Source organism: Hyperoodon ampullatus, assembly GCF_949752795.1.
Source record: "Hyperoodon ampullatus genome assembly, chromosome: 12".
In the NCBI taxonomy this organism is placed as follows: Eukaryota; Metazoa; Chordata; class Mammalia; order Artiodactyla; family Ziphiidae; genus Hyperoodon; species Hyperoodon ampullatus.
Genome location: NC_136925.1, coordinates 73,528,539 through 73,555,969, shown reverse-complemented (window position 1 = coordinate 73,555,969; position 27,431 = coordinate 73,528,539). Strand labels below are relative to the sequence as shown.

Genomic DNA, 27,431 nt, shown 5'->3' with positions numbered 1-27,431 from the left:
ACTGACCCACGGAGGAAGGGGGAATCTGTACCTGCTGCTGCTTCCTCTGTCTTGGCTAACTCCCATTCCCCCCGAACAGCTAACCAAACTCAAAGAGTTCCCAAAGCCTGAGACCTGAGCCATTCAAGCAAAACTTAAATTTCCCACGCCCTGGCAACTATTTACCTGGCATTACATTGTATTAGGTATTATAAGTAGTCTAGAGAGGCTTTAAACTGTACCGGTGGATATGCTTAGGTTGTATGCAAATACTAAGGCATTTTATATAAGGGACTTGAGCATCCACAGAGCTTGGTATCTGCAGGGGTCCTGAAGCCTGCCCCCCGCCCCCAATACCAAGGGATGACTCTATAGGTGTATTTTTAAATTTTTAATTTATTATTATAATTATTATTACTATTATTATTATCATCACCTCCTCACAGTTCAGGTGGCCAGAAGCCTGAGATCACAGTGTCGGTGGGGCTGGTTTCTTCTGAGGCCTCTCTCCTTAGCTGGTAGATGGCCTTTTTTCCCCTGTGCTTTCGCATGGCCTTCCCTCTGTACCCAACTGTGTCCAAATCTCCTCTTCTTATGTGGACACCAGTCTTATTGCATTAAAGCTCACTCCACTGACCTCCTTTTACCTTAATCACCTCTTTAAAGACCCTGTCTCCAAACAGTCACATACTGGGGGGCTGAGGGATGGGCTTCAACATATGAATCTGGTGGGGGGAGACAATTCAGCCATAGCAGAGCCTCAAAAACATTTCTTTGGCCTGTGCACAAATGTCCCCAGGGCTGGGTGGCCTGCTCAGCGGCTCTGGGTCCCTCTGGCCCCCTTGCGGGGACCGGACGTGGGGTGAAGGCCTGGGAGAGTCACTAGTACAGGCCCCGTGATTGCATCGCGGCTCTTCAAGCTCACTGAGCCACTGCAACTCCTCAGGGGACCAGGCCCTGACGTGACTTCCTGACAGAGAAGCGGGGGGGGGGTGGGGTGAGAGCACCCATAATTCACCTCCTCTGCCCAGGAAACACCTGATGGATGCCTTTTCTCTCTAGCTCATGCCGGGAGGGCACTGCCAGGAGGAGGCCGGCGGCAGGACCCTCGCGGGGGCCCAGCTGGCACAGCATGGAGCGCTCTAGCAAGATGGAGTTCTTCCAGAAGCTGGGCTACGGCCGGGAGGATGTGGTCAGGGTGCTGGGCAAGCTGGGCGAGGATGCCCTGGTCAACGACGTGCTCCAGGAGCTGATCCAGACGGGCAGCCGGCCCAGCGCCCACGAGGGAAGCACCGCGCCCCTGCTCGTTCCCAGGGGCTCCTGTGGGAACCCCGACTCTGCCCAGCGCGGGCTGGGGGCGGACCCGGAAGAGGACAGAGGAGGCCCAGCCAGTTCCTTGCGACCCATAGTCATCGACGGCAGCAACGTGGCAATGAGGTAGCTTCTTCGTCCCCTAGCCGCGGGCGGGCGGGGGGAACGGTCCCTCTTCTCGGTGGGTCTGTCCGAGGAGCTTTGGAGCCCATGGATGGGGCTTGGAATCCCCATTCCATCCCTCAGTAGCTGTGTGGCCTTCACCAAGTCGGTTAACCCCTCTGAGCCTCGCTTCCTCCACCTGTAACGTTGGTCTACAACCTCCGTAGAAGGTGATTGTAAGAACTGGAGCTGCACAGAAATGCCTAGGGCACAGTGTTCAACAAACGGCAGCTTTTATCGTACTAACTCAGGGATAATCGGGGAAGAGCCCAGAGCTGGGCCTTGGTGAGCACGGCTTCCTGTCTGGAGTCTGTCCCTGACCAGCTGTGTGACTCTGGGAAAGCCGGGGTATCTCAAGCTTCCTCCTCTGTGACACAGGTCAAGAGAGAACTCTTGACTCCCCTCAAGGTTATGAGAAGCAGATGGGAAAACGTAATACTTGAACTGTGCTGGAAGCCCTCTGCTGGGGGCTGTGAGCCGTGCTGGTGGCAGCCCCGGTGGTGGAGTGGCTCCCTAGCTGGGTGCGGGAGGTGTGCTTGTGGCCCCTGAGCTCTAGAGGCAGTGTTATAGTGGTGTATTGGCATCTTTGTGTGTTTCGGTGATGAGAGCTTCGCGCCCCGCCTCATCTTTCCTGGAGAGGCCAAGTTCAGCTGAGAGAGAAGCTCTGCAGCCTCACCCACACTCCACACTGGGCACGGAGGAGGCTTTGCCCAAACCAGCACATTATTTTACTGTTTGGCTTAGCTTCAGCCCAGCAAAGGGCAGAGCCATAGGAAGTCGGTCACTCACAACTACAAATAGACACACGACCCTTTCCGAAAGCTGAGCCACGGTGGGTGGAGAACAGCAGTGTTATCGGCGCTGAATGTGTCAACAGGGTATTCTTTGGCTGACAGGCTGAGTGGTTTTCCCTGAAAATTTGGGCTCGCTTTTTTGTTTGTTTGTTAGTTTGTTTTTAAAAGGATCTTTTTTTGTTTTTAGATGTTGGGGGTAGGTGTTTATTAATTAATTTATTTATTTTTGCTGTGTTGGGTCTTCGTTTCTGTGCGAGGGCTTTCTCTAGTTGTGGCAAGCGGTGGCCACTCTTCATCGCGGTGTGCGGGCCTCTCACTATCACGGCCTCTCTTGTTGTGGAGCACAGGCTCCAGACGCGCAGGCTCACTAGTTGTGGCTCACGGGCCTAGTTGCTCTGCGGCATGTGGGATCTTCCCAGACCAGGGCTCGAACCCGTGTCCCCTGCATTAGCAGGCGGATTCTCAACCACTGCGCCACCAGGGAAGCCCTGTTTGTTTGTTTTTAAATTAAAAAAATAATTTATTCATTTATTATTTGGTTGCGCCGGGTCTTAGTTGCAGCAGGTAGGCTCCTTAGTTGCGGCATGCATGTGGGATCTATAGTTCCCTGACCAGGGATCGAACCTGGCCCCCTTGCACTGGGTGGGGGTGGGTGTCTTAATCACTGTGCCACCAGGAAAGTCCCTGGGCTCACTTTGGATTGAGCACTGCAGGACAGAAGTGTGGAAAGGTGAACTCAAGATGGCCCGGACGTGGGGGCAGTTCCAATATGCCCTGCTTGGTGTGTAGGACAAGTTCATTCAAGCGTTCATTCAAGTTTTAGCCAGCCAGGTCTCCCTGGGCTTGATTATGTCAATAGGCAGTGGAGCCCTGCCTTTTCCCTGGGGCCTAGAAGCTGGTCCTTCGGTCTCTAAAACATTCTCACACATGCTCTGTGGAGGCACCAGATAGGCGAGACTCTGAAATCCTGCTTAATTCAAGATCTCTGGGTGAGTTAAAGGGATTTTTTAGAATCCAGTAGGTTCTGAGCATCCTAGGAAGAAAGTCTGCTGGGTTCTGAGAGGGGGCCTGGCCTCTGCCTGGTCTGGATGAGGCATCTCTTCCTCTGGACGTCAGTAGAAAGACATGGGTTACATGTAAAGATTTTTTCGATATGGACCATTTTTAAAGTCTTTATTGAATTTGTTACAATATTGCTTCTGTTTTGGTTTTCTGACTGTGAGGCATGTGAGATCTTAGCTCCCCTACCAGGGATCGAACCCGCACCCCCTGCATTGGAAGGCAAAATCTTAACCACTGGACCACCAAGGAAATCCCTGGCTTGTATTTAAAGTAAGATGATAGTGCTTAAATCGAAGACCTTTCCAGTCCTAAGATTATATGAGCTCTCCGATTCCAGATCAAAAGAGCAGAATGGCTGCAGGTGCTACAGGAAAGCATTCTCTCTTTGGGGACCAGGTTTTTTTTTTTTTTTTTTTTTACTATTTGTTTATTTATTTGGCTGCACTAGGTCTCAGCTGCGGCACGCAGGATCTTCGTTGCCGTGTGTGTTCTGGCATGTGGGATCTTCTTAGTTGCGGCATGCCAACTCCCAGTTGCGGCAAGTGGGATCTAGTTCCCCGACTAGGGATCGAAACCAGGCCCCCTGCACTAGGAGCGCAGAGTCTTAGCCGCTGGGCCACCAAGGAGGCCCTAGGGACCAGACGCTTTTTAGGAATGACTACAATAGGGTGATGGTAGAGGGTTTTCTTTTGATGAAAGTCTCTGTTGCTGCTTGGAATTTACATTTAAACCACGTCCTCTATTTGCACATGACCTAGACGTGTTCTGGGTAAATCCATTTAGTCCCACCCGGCCCTCACCTCCTACGATTGTAATTAGTCTGTGGCTTACAAATGGAAACCATCTCTCAGGCTTATTATTAAGAATGTGTCAGAACATGAATTCTTTCAGACTTGTGCTGCCTAAAAAGCACCTCAGATACCTAGAACACATGTATTTGTGTGTGTTCTCAGGGTGTGTACGTACATATATGCACATATACACAAACATCCCCTCCCCTGCCCCACTGCATCTCCTTAGTTAGGAACAAAAAGAGAAATTTCACAGCTCCCTGATGGTGGGACTTAATTTGTTCAAGGGCACGTCTGGGAGGGAGTTGGGGTCTGATGTTCAGATCCACCCCTGCTCCTTCTCCTACAATAACACCTCCTGTGTCCTCCAGCCAGAGTTTCAAGAGGACCCCTGACCTCAGCCTCTGCCAGATCCTCGTTTGCAGAGGATAGCTCCCAGTGTGAGACGCACCTTTAGAGGGGCCGGATTATTGAAACCCAGCATGGTGTCTACTTGTTATCTGCTGACCTCAAAACTCGGTTAAGCTCAGAAACATGGTTTCTGAAAATTCTCCTTCGCTGAGGTTTTGTAGTATCGTAGGCATTGCCATTCTGTGTTTTTGAAGATGCTGCTGCTTCATGTGCTGTCTGGTCCTGGAAGGAGTGGGGAGGAGCCTAAAAGACAGGTTGGGATGCATGTGCTTTCTGCCCTGAGCAGGTGAGAAGTGTGTCTTCTGTTGGCAGCAGCATCCTGTAGGGTGCCTGTTGCCGACTTCCCGACTGTGGCTTTGTCCCCTGGAGCCTGGACTGTGTCTGCCTTTGCTCACAGAGAACAAGAGCCTGCCTTTTCAGCCATGTTTTGTTTTTCTTATTATCTTTGGGAAGTTGTGTTTCAGTGGATCTTTAAAGACCAAAAAAATCTGTATTCGTTTCTATTGCTGCTATATCAAAATTGCCACACACATGTAGTGATTTAAAACAGCACAAATGTATTGTCTCGTAGTTCTGGAGGTCAGAAGTCTGGCCTGGGTCTCCCTGGGTTGAAATTAAGGTGTCGGCAGAGCTGTGTTCCTTTCTGGAAGCTCGAGGGGATGATATGTTTTTTTGCCTTTTCCAGCTTCTGGAGACCACCTCCATTCCTTAGCTCATAGCCCCTTCCATTTTCAAAGCCAGCAGTGGCCTGAAATGATTTACAAGAAGTGGAATCTGTATACATATATTGGTCCCCTTGGGAGAAGATCCACAGCTTCCAATAGCTACTTAGAAGATCTGTGATCCCCAAAACATAAAGAACCACTGATGTAGAATGAGCAGTTCTAGATAATGTCATGCTTTATGGGAAGGCGCTAAGCCTCTCCATTAGCACAGAGAATGTGAGAGGGGCTCATCTGTCCTTGCCTCTGACCATCTGAGTCGAGAGAGGAAAAAGCACAGGAAGGGCCTAGAAGGGCTTGGCCAAGATCAACACTGGCTCCATCAGACCCTGGCCTCCATCCTTGTGCTCTGACCATACCATCACTCTAGAAGTTTCCATGGGCTCCTCTCCCCAGAGCCTCAGAATGTGTAGCCCAAGTCTATTTGTAGTGGCTGAACCCAGTAGGCCTGGGGTGGCTGCTCTCTGGAGATGGGCAGTGAGGGTCACTGGCCAAGTGCTTTTTAAAATAGGTGGGAATGTATTGGTTCGGAGCACACATCTTGTTCAAGTCATTTCAAAAGGACCATACCACCCAATTCCAAGAACCTCCCATCTCCTCACTGTAACAACAAAAGGAGTCTATTTGGTTCTTACAAGCAGGAGCAGTGGCTCCATTTATCATTTCCTAAATGGTGAGTCAACTTCAGTGTGAATTCTAAGTTGCAGTGGCGGGTGTGTAAGATTGGGACCTGGGAAGCAGACCTCATGCTCGTCCGTAGTTTTGCTGAAATCCTTGTATTTCACATAGGAAGCTAGGGAGGTCAGAAGCAGGGGACAGAACATAGGGCTTAGAGTCAGAAGATCTGAGTTCTGACCTCTAGCCTAGGGCTGCCCAATAGAGCAGCTCCCTGTGAGGATGGAAAGTTCTTTACCTGCATTATGGTAGTCCATATGGTGGCCGCTTGCTACATGGGGCTGCCAAGCACTGGAAATGTGGCTGGTGTGGCAGAGGAGCTGAATTTCCAATTTTATTTCTTTTGAATTAACTTGAAGTATAAATAGCCACATGTGGTGAGTGTCTGCATAATGGACGGTACAACTGTAGCTCCTCAGCTTACCTACTGTGTGACCTCCGCATGAGTCACCTGACCTTTTTTTAAAAAATTGTTTTGAAATTTAATTTTTTTATACAGCAGGTTCTTATTAGTTATATGTTTTATACACATTAGTGTATACATGTCAATCCCAATCTCCCAGTTCATCCCACTACCCCACCCCCGCTTTCCCCCCTTGGTATCCACACGTTTGTTCTCTGCATCTGTGTCTCTATTTCTGCCCTGCAAACCGGTTCATCTGAACCATTTTTCTAGGTTCCACATATATGTGTTAGCATACAGTATTTGTTTTTCTCTTTCTGACTTACTTCACTCTGTATGACAGTCTCTAGGTCCATCCACATCTCTACAAATGACCCAATTTCATTCCTTTTTATGGCTGACTAATATTCCATTGTATATATGTACCACATCTTCTTTATCCATTCGTCTGTCGATGGGCATTTAGGTTGCTTCCATGACCTGGCTATTGTGAACAGAGTCACCCGACTTTTCTGAGCCCTGTTTATACAGTTAAGAGGTTGGACTGAATAATAATAATCTTATGTAGTTTTCCATCTCTAACATTCTAGGATGCAGGGTGATTATTCTATGCATGTGTGAAAGAAATAAATGCATTTTTCTCATAAAGGGATGTCTCTTCTTCTGCAGAGGTTCAGAGAGAGTAAGTAACTTGCCAGAGGTCCCAGAGCAGTAAGTGCCAGGCTGTGGATTCAGTGCTCTTTCCATGTCCCCAGCACTGTGTATCTTTGGGCTGCGGATGCCATGCATCTTTGGTCTCAGAGCGGGAGACCCTGACCCCATAGGCTTTTATTCCGGGGCCAGAGCCTGCCTGTGCTGCCCAAAGTCCTCCCCAGGCACGATGAGCTCCAGACGTGCCCGCTGCAGACAGGACACACTAGACCCCCTCCCTCACCAGGGGCCAGGATGCCCCTCCTGCAGCTGCCAGCCTGTTGGGAACCCTCAGAAGGTCACATGTGCATTGAATGGTGGCTCTGCTTGACCAGCAGCACAGAGACGGATTTTCAGGCACAGTCCCTACACCTTCAGGGGTGTGTGCGTACGCGTATGTGCAGGAAAGAGGAAGCTGTGAGCTGAGCACTGGAGTCACTGTATGCTTGGCCTTAAGAAAAATGTCCAGAAGGTCTTAAAAAGGTGACTTCCGTTGAACGCACGTGACCAGCTGCACCGTGGTGTTTGGGAAGAATGTTGTTCCTCGCTGCCGACTCTTGCCAACATTTTCTTGCCTGGCAAACCCACACATACCCACACGTACTGACAAGTCCCAGTGGTGTATGTTCTGTAGGCAAATTTAGGAAAGGAGTGAGCTGAAGGCTTTCAGCCTGGGGAAAAACCACCTGATAATTTCACATCCTCTTACTGGCCTTGACAAGGGTTTCATTTGAATGTTTCCTCATTTGGGGATGTACAGGGTTTTTTGTTTGACTTGTTGTTGTTTACCTTTTTAAACTCTTAAAAACCTTAACAGAATCTTGCATATTCTGGAGAAACAAATCTTCAGTGATGAGAGAGCTGAGGTTGGCAATGGGAGGTTTTCATCAGGGCCCTCTCAGTGGGTGTAGGCGGCACACTCCCGGGCTGGGGGTCCAACCTGCCTCTCAGCCTCTGAATGGACTCCAACCAACGTTGGCCTTGGGTTCCTACCTAAGTCTGCACCCATTTCTCCTTTTATGAGATGAGGGAGCACCCTCTCTCAGAGGTCACCCCCATCTCCTCACAGACCTGAACTGGGGAGATCTCTTGGTGGAAGGGCTAGAAACTCCAGGTTCAGAGTGTTTGCAGTTTAACCCCAAGTAAGAAACAGAGTCAGTCAGTGTTGGGCTGACTGACACCTCACACCCCAAAGGAATCACCGCTTGTCTTTCCTTTCGTCTCACCCCCAAACCACCGCCTCGCTCTTCATAAGACCGTCTGCTGGTTTCTGCAGAGACTTCTTGGACGACAGTTAACGATACAGGGGCCTTCACTTAGATTGTCGGTTAGTGTAAATGGCTACGCGCTGATGGTGGCTGCCCAGGCACACTTCGTCAGGCAGGATTTGCCTCAGGTACCTACCCACTTCCGTTACCACCTCCCTTTGTTCAAATCCTACCACTCCTGTTTCCTTTTCCCGGGGCCTGGCGCTCAGCTCTCTGATAAACTGGTTCTCAGTGGCTGTTAATAAGCGCTGAGGCCCTCCCCCAGCTCGAACATTTTAACAGCTGGTAATTGTTTTTTTTTTTGGCGGTACGCGGTCCTCTCACTGTTGTGGCCTCTTCCGTTGCGGAGCACAGGCTCCGGATGCGCAGGCTCAGCGGCCATGGCTCACGGGCCCAGCCGCTCCGCGGCATGTGGGATCTTCCCAGACCGGGGCACGAACCCGTGTCCCCTGCATCGGCAGGCGGACTCAACCACTGCGCCACCAGGGAAGCCCAACAGCTGGTAATTTTTTAAAGTTTTGACTGGAGCACAGTTGATTTACAGTGTTGTGGACAGGTGGTGATTTTTGCTCCGAAGGAGCTGCTGTCTGGGTCCCAGGAGCAGAGACTGGAGCGGGGCAGGAATAAATGCAGATGGGAGGGAAGAGTTTGCAGCCCAACAGATTAGGCTCTGAGATCCACTGAGACATCAGCGAGCCAGCACATGGCTTTGCTTTAGTTTCCTCAAGGGTGAAATGGGGCCAAGGTCACTTCCTCAAGGGCTTCTTGCAATGATTAAATTAGGCACATGTGCAAAGTGGTCAGATACACAGGTCTCTGTTAAGACTGAGCTCCAAGAAGCTGGGGTGAGGTCTGCCTCGTTCACTGCTCCCCAGGCCCCCAGCACAGTGCCCTGCTGACGGAGACGTTCACAGCTGCATGCTGAGCAGGTGGAGGAGAAGCCCAGGGGAAGGGGTGCCTCTGGCTAACGTTCTTCCCATTTGTACGTGGGGTGTGGGCTTCCAGGGTGACTGCTGAGCTTTATTACCTGACTGAGAGCTCTGACATCTCCTAGAAACAGAGCCCCACGTGGTGAGGGGGTGACCCCTGCTTGTGGCATCAACCCTGCCATTGCTCAGGGCTTTCTGTGGCCAGGACTACGGCAGCCATGATGGAGTTTTGAGGTTGGTAAAAAAAAGACATGGCAAGGACTGAACATAGATAATCTTCACATTTCTAGAGACCAGAAGGCTCATGAGGCTGGGGTCGAGTGTGTGCACAATGGTGGACCTGAATGAAAAGTCCTCCATTCCAGAGAGACCAACTTAGGGGTGCTCAGGGCCAGTCCCCGACCTCCTTGTGCCTGGAATTCAGGCTGGAAGAGAGGGCACCTCTGAGGGAGAGAGGGAAGATACTGGCTGCACTGATGGGAAGATGTACACTCCCTCCATCTTCCACTGGTCTGGGGGATACGTATCTGTCCTTTGGAGCCTCTTGGTTGGGGTCTGCCATCTTGGAGTCCTGTATCAGCGAGGCCGTGGGGCCAGTTTCTGCTGCATGACGCTGATGGTGGCCCCATTCCTCAGCTCTTCTCTTCCTGAATCTCTGCACCTCCAACCGCCTCCCCTCCACCTGCCTCCAGAGTCTCTGGAACTTGTCACCCTGCTCACCATTGCCCACTCACAGGGATAGGGTGCCTGATGCCTCTGATGGGTGTGTGATTTATACCTCCCAACCCCCGCCCCAAATCACACACCCATTAAAGGCATCAGGGATGGAAAGTTGGCTTTTGAACAGTTAAAGACAGATAGGTAGTCACAGAAAAGAGAGCAATCAAGAAACAAATTTTAGGGGCTTCCCTGGTGGTCCAGTGGTTAAGACTCCACGCTCGCAATGCAGGGGGCCCGGGTTCTATCCCTGGTCGGGGAACTAAGATCCTGCAACCCGCATGCCACATGGCACGCCAGAGAAACAAATTTTTTTTTTTTTTTTGCGTTACGCGGGCCTCTCACTGTTGTGGCCTCTCCCGTTGCGGAGCACAGGCTCCGGACGCGCAGGCTCAGCGGCCATGGCTCACAGGCCCAGCCGCTCCGCGGCACGTGGGATCTTCCCAGACTGGGGCATGAACCCGTGTCCCCTGTATCGGCAGGTGGACTCTCAACCACTGCGCCACCAGGGAAGCCCAGAGAAACAAATTTTAAAAGAATTGTGGCAACGATATGTTTTCTTGAGAATGGACTGTGGGCAGATTTTGCTGTGGCCCAGAGACACGTGCTCAGTGGTGGGGTGGGAGTGTGGGTGTCATCAGATGTCCACATCACTGCTGCAGTGTGCACAGAACACAGACCTTATTTTCTATGATAGGTGAAATCTCTTCGCCACCTTTTAGGTAGTGGGAAGGAGCAAACTTTACACTTGCCCGTCTGTGATAGCTCAGTGTCTTCTGTCTCCTGGAGGACTCAGGCTTCGTGTTTCCTCTCCCTTGCCCTGCACCTCTCCCAAATGACATCTGGAGGCTTTTGAGACCTGGTGGTGTCTGGCAGAGGGGTCTGGGACGCTCACCGGGCTCCTCTGCAGAGCAGTGGGCTGGCTGGCCTGGCTTCCGGAATGGTCAACAGAGAGGGTCATCGGTCCCATGTGGCCTTTTGGGGAACCATGCTGGCTTAAAGTGCTGTCCATTCACAGGCTGCACGAAATCCTCCAGGCCTGGGGAAGCAAGGGATCCAGGGGTGTCGCTTCCAGTTCACCTATCCACCACTTTCCTCCATGGCAGCTCTGCAGCCCTGCGGGAGGCTGCACCCGCTGAAACCAGGATTTCTCTGAGAGGCTTGCGACAGGCCCAGGCTGTGCTGAGAGACAAGCTTTCAGCCTCCTGTTCACATCCATCGCGGTGTTGCCAGCCCTCCCGTCCCCTCATGGCTCAGCGAGTGGGGCAGGCCTGGGGGTCAGGGTAAGGACGCTGTGAGTGGCCCCTCATTCTCCCTCCATCTCCTTGTTTTGCAACTTCTGCTGAGGCCGATGGGACTAGCTTTCCATTTCCTCTTCCTTTTCACCACAGACGGCCCCATTGATTTTTTAAAAAATAAATTTATTTATTTGTTTGTTTTTGTCTGTGTTGTGTCTTCGTTGCTGCACATGGGCTTTCTCTAGTTGTGGTGAGTGGGGGCTGCTGTTTGTTGCGGTGTGCGGGCTTCTCATTGCGGTGGCTTCTCTTGTTGCGGAGCACGGGCTCTAGGTGCATGGGCTTCGGTAGTTGTGGCATGTGGGCTTCAGTAGTTGTGGCTCGTGGGCTCTAGAGTGCAGGCTCGGTAGTTGTGGTACACGGGCTTAGTTGATCCGCGGCATGTGGGATCTTCCTGAGCCAGGGATTGAACCTGTGTCACCTGCATTGGCAGGTGGATTCTTTTATTTTGTGTGTTTTTTTTTTTTACTATTACCATTTTTATTAAACACTCTTCTTAAAAAAATCCTAGTCTAACTAAAAATACTGAATTAGAAATAAGGGGTATTAACTGTAGGAAAAGAAGATATAAAAGTAGTATTATTGCTGTAATAATTAGAACAATGTATTACTTGAGAACAAAAACCACCAACCATTGGAGAAGAAATGCCCCAGAAATAGACCCTTGACTACATAAGAAAGTAATATAAGATGAAGAAAGGGCCAGCAGTCAATGGGAAAGAAATTGGGTTATTCAATCAATTGTGTACAGAAACCAACTATCTACTTTGAAAGAAAAAAATTGCTTAGAGCTGCATGTTACATTCTACCACAAAACAAATTCTAAAATACTAAAAAGATAAATATGAAAAACAGTCATGAAACTAAAGAAAACAAAGCTGATTATTTATCATATCCTGGAATCAGTAATAATGTTCTAAACTCAGTTTAAAAAAAAAGAAACTGCAAAGAAAAAGATTGGTACACTTAAATATGAAAAAATCTGAAAGTTCTGCATATCAAGAATTGTAAAATTACATGTCCAACAAAACTAGAAAAAACATTGGCAATAATATGACGAAAGCTTAATATCATTAATAGGTAAATGTTTTTACAAGTAAAAGAAAAACAGACATCCCCAAAAATACGCAGTAGAAAAATAAGCAAAGAACGTGAATAGAAAATTCACAGAGAAAAAACAATAGCTAATGAACATATTTTTTTTTAACGTTCAATCTCATCAGTAATCAAAAAATGCAAATTAAAGCAAGATTTCATTATTTGCCAATAAAATTACCAAACTGTTGAAATGACGCAGTACTCTAATACACCACTGGTGGGAATGTGAATTGGTACAATCTCTCCGTAAGATAATTTAGCAATATGTATCAAAACCCTTAATAAAAGTACTCACGTTCTTTGACCTAGTAATTCTAATTTGAGGGAATCTATCTTCACGACATAATTTTGAAATACAAGTAGAGTTTTATGCACAAAGATGTTAACTATGTCATTATTTATAATGGCAGAAGACTGGGAATAACCTAAATGTTCAGTAATAATGGATTAAGTAGATAATGTAATTCTACATGATGAGATTACATTTACTACAAACTCTTTTTTTTAAACATCTTTATTGGAGTATAATTGCTTTACAATGGTGTGTTAGTTTCTGCTTTATAACAAAGCGAATCAGCTATACATATACATATATCCCCATATCTCCTCCCTCTTGCATCTCCCTCCCTCCCACCCTCCTTATCCCACCCCTCTAGGTGGACACAAAGCACCAAGCTGATCTCCCTGTGCTATGCGGCTGCTTCCCACTAGCTATCTGTTTTACCTTTTGTAGCGTATATATGTCCATGCCACTCTCTCACTTCGTCCCAGCTTACCCTTCCCCCTCCCCATGTCCTCAAGTCCATTCTCTACAACTGTGTCTTTATTCCTGTCCTGGCAGGCGGATTCTTAACCACTGTGCCACCAGGGAAGTCCCCCTGTTGATATTTTCTCCTTACTGTTTGCATAAGCCTCACAGCTCAGTGACAACGGTCAAAGAGCTATTATCTCTAAGCTGGAAGACCCTACAGATTTAGGGGGGTGAGGCCTGGTTCCTGATACGTCGCTGGAGCTACAGGAATCTAGAGTTCTCTTGAATCTCCACAAAGCCCAATTTCTAACACCATTGATTAGCATTTCTTTTTTTTTTTTTTAAAGGATTAATGACTTCTTACCATATGGTGTCACATAGTAAGACTTCATGATGTTTTCTTTTTTTCAGAATTTTATTTATTTATTTATTTATGGCTGTGTTGGGTCTTCGTTTCTGTGCGCAGGCTTTCTCTAGTTGTGGCAAGCGGGGGCCACTCTTCATCGCAGTGTGCAGGCTCAGTAGTTGTGGCTCACGGGCCCACTTGCTCCACGGTGTGTGGGATCCTCCCAGACCAGGGCTCAAACCTGTGTCCCCTGCATTGGCAGGCAGATTCTCAACCACTGCGCCACCAGGGAAGCCCCTGATTAGCATTTCTAAGACTCCCTTTTTTACTTTATAAACCTGGACCTATCCTAATCCTCTCTGAGAAAGTAGTGGAAGAAGCCACACACAAGAGAAGGCACAAATGTGAAGATCTGATGTGTTAGCCTTGCCTGGATGTGGAGAGGATGTGAGAGTCACGGGGCCCCTTGGCTCTCTAAGCACCCAGCCTGCCCCACGGGTTGCAGCCGCACTGTCCTCTCTTCAGTCCCTAGACACGCAAGCCTTTCCTGCACCAGTGTCCTTCCAGCCAACCCTTCCCTGTGCCCGGGCTGCTTCTCTTCCGGCTGCTCATAAGACCTGTTTCTTCTCAGTCATTCATTTCTTCAGCATGTTTTTGTTGAGCCCTTACCAATTATCAGGCACCACCATGCTAGGTGCTGGGAACGACGGGCAGCCACAGGAACCTGTGCTCTAGAGGGGGGGAGGCCCAATTCATCCCGTGGGGGAGGGTGCATGTCCAACTGTGATAAGTGCCAGGAAGGACGAGGATGGTGCTGTGAGGACTGCTAACAGGGGAATCTGACGGGGTTTAGAGGCGAAGGGATGCTTTTCCTGAGGAAGTGGCGAAGCCAAAGGAGGAATGGACTGGGCTGAGAGGAGTGGAATAGTTGGTGCAAAGGCCCTGTGATGGGAGTGAAGGGAGATGCATGGTCAGGGCAAAGGGCTGAGGGAGTGCCGGTGGCTGGGTGGAAGTGGTGAGCAGGGGGTGAGCTAGTCTTGAGGCCAGGCCATGGCCAAGTCCCATTGAGTCTGCATTCTCGGTATCTCAAATCTATGTACCTGTCTCCCTCTCCAGCAAAATGCCGCTGACCTCCACCAATGAAGTCTGAGGGATGGTTTCAGGCTTCACTGGCCCCTCAGAGCAGCATTTGGCTGCCTTCCTCCCGAGGCTTCCATGGTGCAGCCTCTTCTGCTTTACCCCCTTCTCTTCTTTTTTTTTTTTGCGGTACGCGGGCCTCTCACTGTTGTGGCCTCTCCCGTTGCGGAGCACAGGCTCCGGACGCGCAGGCTCAGCGGCCATGGCTCACGGGCCCAGCCGCTCCACGGCATGTGGGATCTTCCCAGACCAGGGCACGAACCCGTGTCCCCTGCATCGGCAGGCGGACTCCCAACCACTGCGCCACCAGGGAAGCCCCTCCCTTCTCTTCTGAGATGCCTTTGTTTCTTTCGTTGGTTGTCCTGCTCTACCTGAAACCAGCTGCTCGGTTCCAGGGCTCCTCCAGGTCCAGCCCCTGGATGCTCACTCTCTGTCCAGGCAATTCTCTCCACGCGGTGGCTCCAACTGGTGCTTAAACAGATGACTCACATGTTTTATCACCCAGCCCTCTCTTCTGAACCCTAGCTGTTTATTTAATATTTCCACTTAGAGGTCAGCAAGCCTCCTCCCAACTCACCATGTGTCCACAACCAAACTCAGGATCATTTTCTTTAAATCCTGTCTTCCTCCCAAACAGGGTCTGTCTCAGGGAGCCCTCCATCCCCTTATACAAGTCAGAAGTCTCCTCAGTGCCTTTTTCCCTATCACCCCTGTACCCAGTCAAGCACCACATTCTGGAGATACTACCTTCCAACTATCTCTCAAGTTCACCTACTCTTCACCACCACCAGCTGGGTCCAGGTCACCATCAGGTTTTGCTTTGATGACTACAGCTGCCTCTTAACTGGTGTCCCCCCTACTCTGCATCCTTCCAACTTAGTGTCCTCTGTGCTGCCATGTTGAACTCTTTGAAACATACATCAGATCACATCTCATCACATCACATTTACCCCCAGTCTTAAAATCCTAAAATCCTTCTACGGCTTCTCATGCTTCTTAGGAGTAGACAGATCTTCTAGCTCCTAAGACCCCTGCCTGGTCTTTTTTAAAAATTTTATTTACTCTATTTATGTATTTGGCTGCTCTGGCTCTTAGTCGCGGCACGCGAGATCTTCGTTGCGACATGCGGGATGTTTAGTTGCAGCATGTGGGATCCAGTTCCCTGACTAGGGATCGAACCTGGGCCCCCTGCATTGGGAGCACGGAGTCTTAGCCACTGGACCACCAGGGAAGTCCCCCTGCCTGGTCTTGAGCCTCCTCTCACACTACTCTCTCCTTCCTGCCTCCATTGGTGGATGATTACAGTGGAATTTGTGGGGCACACTGGCCTCCTTACTTGGACTTGGGAAGACCAATATCACCTTGACAACCCTCTCTTGAGCCATATTAGCTTCAGTTAATAAGAGGATCTTGTCTATTAATCCTTGGAATGCACTCCCCTTGGAGCCCAAGACCCTCTACATATGATCACAAGCTAATTGGTTCCAATTAAGGGATATATTTTGTGCAAAGAATGACCTATTTTCAAAATGCAGGTTTGCCTGATTCCCTTTGATTATGAGACTATGATCCAGGCTATTCCCAGGAAAAGTCACTCTTGAGGAACCCTTCCTGTTTCTCTGCAGATGTCTGTTTTCTCATTGTAGTCATGGAAATAAAGAAGCCTTCTCTTGCCGGGGAATCCAGCTGGCTGTGGACTGGTTCAGGGACAGAGGACACACCTACATCAAAGTTTTTGTCCCCTCCTGGAGGAAAGAGCCACCAAGATCTGATACCCCGATTAGAGGTACGCTGGGGCAGGTACATTCTCAAGAGGTACTGTACACCTTTCCTCCATAGTACTCCTGAAAATCACAGCCAATTATCTGCTTACCATTTGTTTGATAACGTCTGTCTTCCTCACTGGACTATAAGCTCCATGAAAGCACTGACTATGAGTGTTCCCTGCCAGAGACCCATCACCTAGCGTAACAGCTGGCATATAGCAGGTGCTCAATAAATAGTTGTTGATAGATAAATGAACAGAGTATTTACTCTTTTAGTGTGAAAGATTAAGTTCCAAAAATAATAGAATCTTATAACTTTTAACACTCTGCAGAAAGATTGGGTCTGCATCCCACCCCTAGTAGAATACAGGAACTGAAAGAGGCATCCATTCGGTCCAGTGATATTTATTAACTGAATATCTAGTTCAATCTCTTCATTTAAAAAAAAAAAAAACAAAGGAAACCGAAACCCAGGGAATTTTTTATTTCTAATTCTTATATCAGCTAGGAATATTTTCAGCTATAAATAATAGGACAGGTGGTTTAAATAAACAGGGTTTTTTGTTTGTTTGACTTTCTTATAAGAAGAAGTCACATGCTAAGGCACTGTTGGTATCATGTCAGCCAAGTCCGCAATGTTGGGGCCGACCTCTTCGTGATCCTGGCAGGTTTCATTGACTTTTTCTTCCAGCCTTTTAACCAAAAGTTGTTGGTTTTGTTTTCCGTTCTATCAGTGGTTACCAATTGCTTCTTCTTCTCTTTCTGATTCTATTTTTTAAGTAAAACACTATTCTTGTTTTACAGATACGGTATCTTTTTGACTATTCCTATACTAATACAGACTTCTAAAAAGTTCTCTGAAGTTCCATGAATCATATTTATTTTTTCTGGGGTCAGTCCTCTTTGTTCATCTCTCTCTCTCTCTTTGTGCTGTTAAATCTTCTTCTCAAAAGTCTGGTGATCCTTTGCTTGTCAGTGTTTACTTGTGAAAAAAGAACCAGATTGGTTAAATACATAGCTGTGCAGTTGCCATGGGCTTCCTCTCCTGGTATTTGGATCTTTCCCTAAAAGGTAGGGCTGACCATTGGATGTGCTGATCAGGAGAGTTCACTTCAGCACACCCTGCGCAGAGCAGGCAGGCAGCTGGACGCCTGTGCCCACCACACGTTCCAGTGCCACGAGGATGATGGTCTTACTTTAGGAGGTCAAAGGCCACATGGGAACCTCCTCCTTCCTAGTTATATCTTCACTTCCCATACAGCGATAGGGACCGGAAAGGGTGGATGCAGCGGCCCTGTGGTAGCCCTTCAGTTAATAATCCGACTTCTGCTGACTCGCCACTCCTGCTGGAGAGCGCTGGGACTTTGCAGGGAGCAGGCTCTACCTTCTCTGCAGCCTCCAGGCACATTCTGGGCTGTGGTTCCCTTTGTACTGTAGGATCAATGTGATCCTACCTGCTTTCTTGCTTGCTTTCTTTTTTTTTTTTTTTTGCCCCGTGGCATGTGGGATCTTAGTTCACCGACCAGGGATCAAACCCAAACCCCCTGCATTGGAAGCATGGAGTCTTAACCACTGGACCGCCAGGGAAGTCTCTGATCCTACCTGCTTTCTGTCTTCCTAAAATTTGTCAAAATCCTGGGTTTGCTGCTGTCCCCAAGCCCTTTTTTTTTTTTTTTTGCGGTACGCGGGCTTCTCACTGTTGTGGCCTCACCCGTTGCGGAGCACAGGCTCCGGACGTGCAGGCCCAGTGGCCATGGCTCACGGGCCCAGCCGCTCTGTGGCATGTGGGATCTTCTCGCACCGGGGCACGAACCCGTGTCCCCTGCATCGGCAGGCGGACTGTCAACCACTGTGCCACCAGGGAAGCCCCCCAAGCCCATTTTTAATGTGTTTATGGATTCCCTACCCCTTCTGTACTGCTTCCTTTCTCTTTCAATGGGATTATGAGAAGGAGGGGGGGATGAACACTTGTGTTCATCATGGACCAGCTGTCCCAGATTATTCTTTATGGTCTGAACATGGAGAATGGTGGCTCTCAACAGCTGTGCAATATTGTGCAATATATAGTGTGCGATACATAATGGGTAAAGAGTAGGGAATTCACTTTGGGGTAGGGAAGAATTTTTAAACAAGCCACAACAAATGCAGAGAGACAGCGGAAAGAGTCATAAATTTGCCTACATTACAGTAAAAGCTTCTGTTCATTAGCGGATACCACAAACACAAGAAAATGAAAAGACAAGCCTCAACCTGGGGGAGGCCATATATCACATATCCCTGATGAAGGATTCCTGTTGGAATCTATAAGGAACTTATCCAAATTAATAAGACCAAGACAAAGGACAAATATATAGAAAAACGTGCTAAGGCATGAATAGGCCTTTGATAGAAGAGAAAACACAAATGGCCAATAAACATATGAAGAGATGCTCAGTTGTATTAGTAACCAGAGAAATGCAAAATAAAATCACAACAAGAGGCCACTTTACACCCACCAGATTGGGAAAAATTTAAAAACCTGCAAATGCCAAGTGCTGGCAAGGTTGCCTTAGACGCTGTGTTGGGTAGTAACTTGATATAACTACTTTGGAAAGTAATGCAGCATTACCTTGTAAAGTGCCTTTCCCTACAACTCAGCAATATCACTCCTTAAGACAGACCCTAGAGAAACCCTTGTCCTTCTGTAGCAGGAGACTTCTGTGCAAAACTGACCGTCATGACATGGCCACACCTCATGCACACAATGCTCAATGAGGAAAGAAGTTACATGTGCAAGATGATTCCATTTGTGTAAAGTCTGGAGGCTCATAATCACGTTGGAAATTGTCCTTTTGAAGGGTACATATATATGCATTTAAAAAAATAAAAGCAAAGGAATTGTAAACACAAAGTTCTCAAAATTGGGTTATCTTAAAGGGAGTGGAGGGAGATGCAAACCTCGAGGGGCAATGGGGACTTCAAAGCACGGGCCGTGTTCTATTTCTCAAAGGGAGTACTGCACACAGGGCACTTAACTAATGAATTGTAGTTTTAAATTGAAGTATAATTGACGTACAGTATTGTATTAATGTCAGATGTACAACACAGTGATTCTGTTGCAGGAAAAATGGGGCACAGGAAGATAGTCATGTCCGAGGTCTTGAGTGAGTCCCTGGGACACACTACCAAGTGAGGGTCCTTGGCTTTGGGCAGGAAAGAATTCTAGAGTGAACCATAGTAAAGTGAAAGCAGGTTTATTTAGAGAGCTATACACTCCATAGACAGAGTGTGGGCCATCTCAGAGGGGGAGAGCCGGCCCTGCGATACGGAGTGGTTAGTTTTTATGGTCTGGGCTAATGAGTGGGAGGACTATTCTAACTGTCTTGGAGAAGGGGCAGGGGTCTCTAGGAATTGGGGCACCCCCCTACTTTTTGGCCTTTTATGGTTAGCTTTGGATCTGTCATGGTGCCTGTCATAGTGTCATTTAGCTAATGCATTACAATAAGGGTATAATGAGGCTCAAGGTCTAGGGAAGTCTAATCTTCGGCCATCTTGCGCGTAGTAGGTTCTAACCAGTTTTTGTCGTATCCCGTTCTTCTTAATGGTTGTGTCATTCTTTCAGTAGTTGTGCCCTGTCTCCTTCCTTCCTGTCTCAATTCGATATTTTTATACATTACAAAATGATCACCACACACACGGCATTTAAAAAAAATTCTTCTTTGTACCATACATGCATTATGCACTTTTAAAAGGTCTGGGAACCATGTCATATAGGAAAGGACTGAGACATGGGGGACGAATATGCTAATAATCTTCCACATGCGGATTAACTGTTTCGTGTGGAAGGGATTTCTTTTGTCTATGAAGGCAAAAGTAAGATCAAAGAGTAGGCCGTCCAGGGATGCAGATTTTAGCTCCTGTTAAGAGACCTTGTAACGTCTGCAGCTCCCGGGACACACTCCCTCCTCCCAGGCTTCTTGGGGGCTCCCCCGACATGCGCTGGTCCAGCCGCCCCACAGATGCTGTGGTGCAGGTGCAGGTATCATCTTCCTCATCTTGTAAGTGCAAAACCTGATGTTCAGAGAGGGGTGAGAAACCCGAGAGCCGGAGCGGAGAGCGGAATGCAGGCTGCAGATCCCTCATCCCGGCCTCTCTGCGTGACATTCTTGTGTCCCTCAGAGCTGTCAGTTGTGGGCTGCTCCGTCCTGAAGGTGTCCCAGCAGACTCCTGTGTCATGCGGTGAGGGGGGCGGTTCTCCGCTAAGGGCCCCGGCGGCACTCTTCCTGGTGGATGCGGGGCTCCTGGTAACTCCTAAGTGCCGGGATTCTAGTTAAAATAGGGCTGTCTTTCTCCAGAAGAAGACCTCTGTGTCTACCGTGGGAGGGGCACGGGGCAGGTAACCATCACAAGGACAAGAGCTGTGGCTTCACTCTTCCTTCCAAAGTGTGTCTCCCTGGCTGGGCACCATCCTCGGGACTCCTGTCATGACGCAGGCAGGACAGAAGCCAACAGCCCCCTTGACCTCAGGCTGCTGGCAAATTCCTATCGAGACCTCCCCGCTCCTTGCCTGCTGGGCTGGGCCATAGGAGGGAGGGGGAGGGGGAGGGGGAGGGAGGCGGGGACGGTGGGAGGGGCGAGCTGATCAGAGAGGAGCCCTGAGCTGCTCCGGAGTTTAGGGCGGCTCTGCGGGTGGAGAGTCCGTCCGAGAAAGCGCCTCAGGCGGTCTCCGCCCTGCGGCCCCCAGAGCAGCACGTGCTGGAGGAGCTGGAGAGGCAGGCGGTGCTGGTGTACACGCCGTCCCGCAAGGTGAGCGGCAGGCGCGTGTCCTGCTACGACGACCGCTACGTCGTGAAGGTGGCCTACGAGCAGGACGGGGTCATCGTCTCCAACGACAACTACCGCGACCTGCAGAGCGAGAACCCCGAGTGGAAGTGGTTCATCGAGCAGAGGCTGCTCATGTTCTCCTTCGTCAATGACCGGTGCGTGTGGCCCTTGGGGTCCTGGGGCGGGTAGGGGGCGGGGCGGTGACGGCGCCCCCGCGGGGCTTAGTCACGGGCTCAGAGCCCCCCCTGCCCCGGGCCGCCCGCGCCCCTTCCCCGCCGCACATCTCTCTGCTGGCCCTCTCTGTCTCCTCTCTTTCGTAACCAGATTTCCCCCACGGGGCTGTCTTGTCCCAACTGTCCTGTGACCTTTCTGTTCCCACGCCCACATCCAGCTGAGCCAGCACCCAGTTGCCTGATGAGTGGGCCAAGCATGGCCCTGGGGGGACCTTTCTTTTGTTTTTATTTTTGAAGAATTTAACAGTTCAAATAAGAGCACTGGAACTGTCATCATCGGGTGAGTCTGAACTTTGTTGCACTCCCTTTCACTTATTTCACGCTTCTGTCTTTTTTTTTCAAAGTTCTGAATTACGGATGGGAGTGGGCAGCATCACCTTTTCCTTGGGGCTGTAAAGATCTTGGAACTGTCTCCGTCTTATACGTCTTGGTTGACACTTTCAAGAGAATCTGATTGGTTCATCTGTCCCCTAGGGTGTTTCTCCTGGGTCAGGTCCCCCCTGGACCAACCAGCTACAGTGAAAGCAGGACGAAGTCAGGGTCACAGAGCACAGAGCGGTTAGCGGGTGCTGGGTGAGGGCCCCTAGACGGAGCTGAGGTGGGCAGGATGCGATGGCTGGTCCACTGCCCGCGTCCTCAGGCATGCTGAAGAGCCTGGCAAGAGGGGCACGGTCACAGGGTGGGACAAGATGGGGAGGGCACAGCAGGCTGGGACGTCACTCCCATTCCAATTTCTGTTCCAGGCATGATAGCTCGGTCCTCATTCTGAGCTCTCTCACTGGCTTTTTTTTTTTTTTTTTTTTTTTTTTGCGGCACGCGGGCCTCTCACTGTTGTGGCCTCTCCCGTTGCGGAGCACAGGCTCCGGACGCGCAGGCTCAGCGGCCATGGCTCACGGGCCCAGCCGCTCCGCGGCATGTGGGATCCTCCCAGACCGGGGCACGAACCCGCGTCCCCTGCAGCGGCAGGCGGACTCTCAACCACTGCGCCACCAGGGAAGCCCTCACTGGCTTTTAGGAATGTGGTTTGGGACCAGCTCCCCAACTCGGTGAGGGCAGGGACTGTATGTGTCTTATCTGCCACAGCTCCAGCCAGCCTGGCGCATTATAGGCACCCAATGACCAGTGGTAGATTACTGAGTGAGTGAGTGTGAATGGCTGCAGCCCTGGGGTAGGGAAGACGGGGAGACAGAGGCCACATGGCCGCTGTATCAGGCCACCTGCACACGGCAGACCAGCTCCTGACCCTGGAGCCTGCGGGGCTGTGTGTGTGGTGGAAAAGGGCTAGGGCTCTGGGAGCAGCAGATGAGGTTTCAAGCTGAGGTTCTGCCGTTTACGGGCTGTGCGTGGTGAGGAAAGCTCTCAACCTGACTGGGCTGAACGTTCTTCACCTTGAGTAATCTGCCCTTGGATTAGTCACACTTACCTCTGAGATGGTCGTGAGGACCAGAGAGGACTGTACCCCTAGTGGTAGCGGTTGTTCTCAGGCCAGGCCAGGACATGTGCCTCCAGGGCGTACTGCTGCCCCCACTACCCCTTGGCCCACAGCCAGGGGGGCAGAGGCACCCTCCTAAGCCCCGGGGCGGATGGTCACAGCAGCTGCCCCGCAGTATCCCCCATGGTCATTTCCACATTCAGAAGGCTGATGGCTCCCTCTCTCTGGCTCAGGCCTGGAGGAATCTGGCAAGGCTGGCACCATCGGATCCAGAAAATCCTCACTGAGGTCTGATGGATCATGGCCGCCTCTGACCTGGTGACAGCCTGGGGTCCAGGCCAAGTCGTCTTGACACACTGGCCTCTGCTCAGGGCCTGCCCGAAGGTCCCCCGACTGCCAGAGGGCAGAGCCTGCCGCCTGCCTGTGGGCAAGGACGCTCACCCTGTGCCCTGGGCACGTCCATAGGGCCCTCTTGGCCCAGCTCCCGGCTGTGAGGCCCGGGAAAGAGCAGGAGGTGAAGCCTTTGGGAACTTTTAATAACTGCACTGGGTGGCTCCCCAGATTCTTGGTCAGGGCCCAACTCTGAGAAGCCGGCTGTGTAGCTGGGATCTGAGCCACGGAGGCTACCCGGGACCAGGGATCACCCAGCTCGGGGCCGGCCTGGTGGATGTGGTCTGCACGGTGGGACCCCAGCGTGACCCTTGACATTAAGGGGGAAACCAGCCCATAAAAACAAGCCCCCGATTAGAATCCACTCCCTCTCTAGCGGAACCTTTGTGTGACCTGGAAGTGCCTCCTGGGAACGAAAGTATTCATATGAGAAGTGGATTGTGCTGAACGAGGGAGTTTTCCTTCTGAGGAACGTTGTTTTCCCTTTTGAGCTGCGGGCATGGAGGATGCATTCCCTTCCTCCTCAGACCAATGCCAGGGAAGGGGAGGGGCAGGCGGGGGGCAGGGTGGTGTCAGAGAGTGACGAAGTGACCCCCGCCCACGGTTTGCAGAGGAGGGTGGAGCCTGCACTGAGCCCTGGGGCTGTGTGTGCCTCCGCACCTGTGTGCAGGCTGCACCCGGATCCGCTTCTTCATTGACCCACCAGCTGGCGTTTTGAACTCTGTTAATTTTCATCCCCAACCTGAGAGGCCCAGAGCTGTGGGGCAACACAGGAGAAATGGAGCTCCCAGGACCAGAGAGCCCGCCGGGCCCCCCGGAGGTCTCCAGCCTTCTGTTGAGGACATTGGAATGCAGCTTAGAGTCGCTTTCAGACTAGGTCCCAGGGGAGACCTAGTGCAATTATGCTTCAACTTTAGTGGATAAAAATGATCTGGGAAGTTGTTAAAATGCAGATTCCTGAACAACTTGAGGTTCTGATTAAGCAGGTCTGGTGTGAAGCCCGGAGCCTGCATGTTTCCAGGAGTTGCTAAGTGATTCTGGCATTGCTGACTCAGCAGGAGGAAAACCTGGACAAGGCCCAGGGGCTGCTGTCCTGGGATCTGTCAGTGCTGTGCTCTGTGCGGGTCAGTGTGGAGGAAGGTTGTGCTGCTCTAACACGCTGTGACAACCCCTGGGTGGGAGAAAGAGTCCTGGTGCTGCCAGCGGCGAGTCTCCGTGGGCCTTGCAGTCACTCCCCTGTGCTTCTTTTCCAGGTTCATGCCTCCTGATGACCCCCTGGGCCGTCGGGGACCCACCCTGAGCAACTTCCTGAGCAGGAAGCCAAAGCCCCCAGAGCCGTCCTGGCAACACTGCCCCTATGGTGGGTAGCGCCCCATGCCTAGTGGGCCCTGTTCAGGTCAGAAGCACTGGCTGGGTGGTCAGCAGCCTGGGCTCTAGCCTGGGTTCTGCCCTTAATCAGCTGTGTGACCCTGGGGAGGTAACTTAACCTCTCTGGATGGCAGTTTCCTGACAGGGTTATTGTAATGATGAACTGCCATCCTGGACCCCTGTTGCATGCGGTTTGTGAGGGCTGGATGGAGGGAGGGGTCACACACAGAGCAAAGCCACATCCAGGGAGCAGGGATGCTGTGTGCACCCCACGCTCTCCTTTCTCAGTCCCTCCCCTGGCACCTTGTGCCCACATCCTGCCCCACAGTCTTACCTAAACCCCTACCTACCCTTAGGGACTTTGGTTGGTGCTATCCATTAAGAATTAAGGATTCGGGGCTTCCCTGGTAGCGCAGTGGTTGAGAGTCCGCCTGCAGATGCAGGGGACACGGGTTCGTGCCCCGGTCTGGGAAGATCCCACATGCCGCGGAGCGGCTGGGCCCGTGAGCCATGGCCGCTGAGCCTGCGCCTCCGGAGCCTGTGCTCCGCAACGGGAGAGGCCACAACAGTGAGAGGCCCGCATACCGCAAAAAAAAAAAAAAAAAAAAAAAGAATTAAGGATTCTATCCCAGGGCCCTCCAGGGACGCCAGCTTTCTGGCCAGCTCTTTCACTAGCTTGCTTTGGGCAAGTTATTTAATGTCCCCAGGCCTCGTTTTTTGTGCCTATAGAAGTTTAAGATGCCGTAAGTGACATTCAGAGTCATTTCTTGTTAGAATTAAGGTGATCACACACACATTCGGCTGGCCCATCCTGTTCCCTTCCACTCTCAGAAGGGCCCTGGTTTGGATGATAAATTATTTGATCACCTCTGTTAAAACAGTCTGTAAGGGGAGGGCAATGATTAGCACAAGGGATGTGGACAATGGGGTAAACTGAGTCAGCACTGGAGGCACAATCCTATGTCATGAGCACCCACCCCCAACCCCCCGCCACTAGGTTGGCCGGATCCACAGCGTCTCTGGGGAAGTGGAGGCTGAAGGTCATTGGATCCAGAGATTTGGTCTCAGCCCCTGGTCATGGGAACTTCCAGGCAACAGTCCCCATGCGCTGGGTGGGTAACACTGGGGTACCGTGTCCAGTGGAAAATACCACGAGGAGTAGGGTGCTGCACCCTCATTCGTCCTGCCTACGCCCCAGGGCACTTCTCCCCACCTCGTCCCGCCCCAAACCTGACAAGTCTGCAGCAGGCCCGGGGGCCTTCCCGGAGGAATCTCCACCGAGAAAGGCCGCGCGGGGCGGGCACTGCCCGGACCACACCGGGCCTCCCCACCCAGGGTCTCTCACCAGGAGCCCTCTCCCCCTGCCCCGCCCCTTCCAGGCAAGAAATGCACCTACGGCATCAAGTGCAAGTTCTACCACCCGGAGAGGCCGCACCACGCGCAGCTGGCTGTGGCCGATGAGCTCCGCGCGCAAACGCTGGCCTGGCGGGGCGCGGGCGGCGAGGAGGCGCAGCGGGGGAGCGCGCGGGCGGCCGACGTGGCGACTCTCGGAGGCGGCTTCTCGCGGCTCGTCCTCAGCGACGACCCGGGGCCCCGCCGCGCGCCCTCTCGGGGCCCCGGCAGCGGCCGCGCGCCCAGGCCGCCCTGTTCCGACTGGGTGGCGTCCGGGCCCGCGCCGTCCCCGCCAGCGCCGCCCGGCCTCCAGAGCCCCCGGAGCCCGCCGGGCCTACGGGGTGGGTACCGCCCCGGCGCCCCGCAGAGTGACCGGCGCCCCTCGCGCCAGCAGCCCGCCGACCCGTGGGCCCTTCCTCCAGGGGCCGGCTGGCTCCCGGGCCGCTCGGCCTGGGTGGGGTCGCGCCGGGATGAAGACGCCCTCGGTGGGGCTTTGGGGTCCGCGCCCCAGGCTGCCGCCCCCGAGGTGGACTCGCGCGCCAGGGCGCGCACCGTGCTCTGCAGCACCTTCCCGCCCCACCAGGTGGACAGCGTCATGGCCCTGTTCCCCGAGCTCTCCGACATCGCCAGGCTCATCCTCCTCATCCAGAGATTCCAGAGGTCCGGTGCGCCCGTGGGGAAGCCCTGAGGAGCTCGTCGAGGCCACCACATGTGATGTCCCAGTCTTGCCTTGCGACCCCACTGGGCTGGTGGCCGTGGTCAGCCTGCACCTGGGCTGGCCCACCCCCTTTCCTTTAAAGATGGTCCGTTCCCTGGAGGAGGCCAGCTTCCGCACCCTCTGCGGTGCCCACGGTGGCACTTGGTGACCTTCCCTGACCACACAGGGGCTGCTGCTGGAGGTCCGTGTTCTGCAGAATAAGGTTGCCTTCCGTAGAGGGAGTGGTTTCTCGTGCCTAAGACTACAAAGGCCCACTAGGGCTCCAAGGGTTTGTCCAGAACACTCCATGGCTGTTTTGGTCCAGCTGCAACTGGGAGCCACAAGTGGGTCCCAAGATCAATTTAGTGGGTGACACCCGAAATAGAGTGGAAGAGAGACACACCCCACATAATCAGGCTAAGTGGGAAACTCTCCTTTGTTAGCTACAGGTGTGCCTGTGTACCCTTGGCGGCCATGTGAACTGAATGTGGGCCATGGCCAAAAGGTGGAAAACTGGTAAATGGCCTTGAATTTCGTTACATCAAATCATGTTTTAAATAGGTAGTCAGTTGGCCGGTGCAGATGTTGGCATCAGGAGGTTTTCACAGGAGCTGTTTCTAACCTCTTGAGGGGAGCCCAGTTCTGGCCTCCACGTGTGGGCTCCACTTGTCACTCTGAGATTACAGGGCTGTGCTGGTCTGTGGGGGTGTGGCAGGGGCATCTGGCCGGGGCCCTCACACCCTTCACACACGCACACCACACACAGGCACACGACACACACACACACACACACACACACACACACACGC

At 51.5% G+C, this 27,431-nt stretch overlaps 1 protein-coding gene across 1 annotated transcript; it reads left to right on the top strand.

Annotated features, from left to right (window-relative positions):
* Positions 1-1,111: 1,111 nt before the first annotated feature.
* ZC3H12D (zinc finger CCCH-type containing 12D) lies at positions 1,112-26,613 on the top strand (the record flags this gene model as incomplete). The annotated part of the gene is made up of 5 exons (XM_079716163.1): positions 1,112-1,416; positions 16,188-16,327; positions 21,031-21,265; positions 24,419-24,525; positions 25,913-26,613. The coding sequence occupies 5 exons, from the start codon at positions 1,112-1,114 to the stop codon at positions 26,611-26,613; spliced, it is 1,488 nt and encodes a 495-aa protein (XP_079572289.1).
* Between the last annotated feature and the right edge of the window lie 818 nt (positions 26,614-27,431).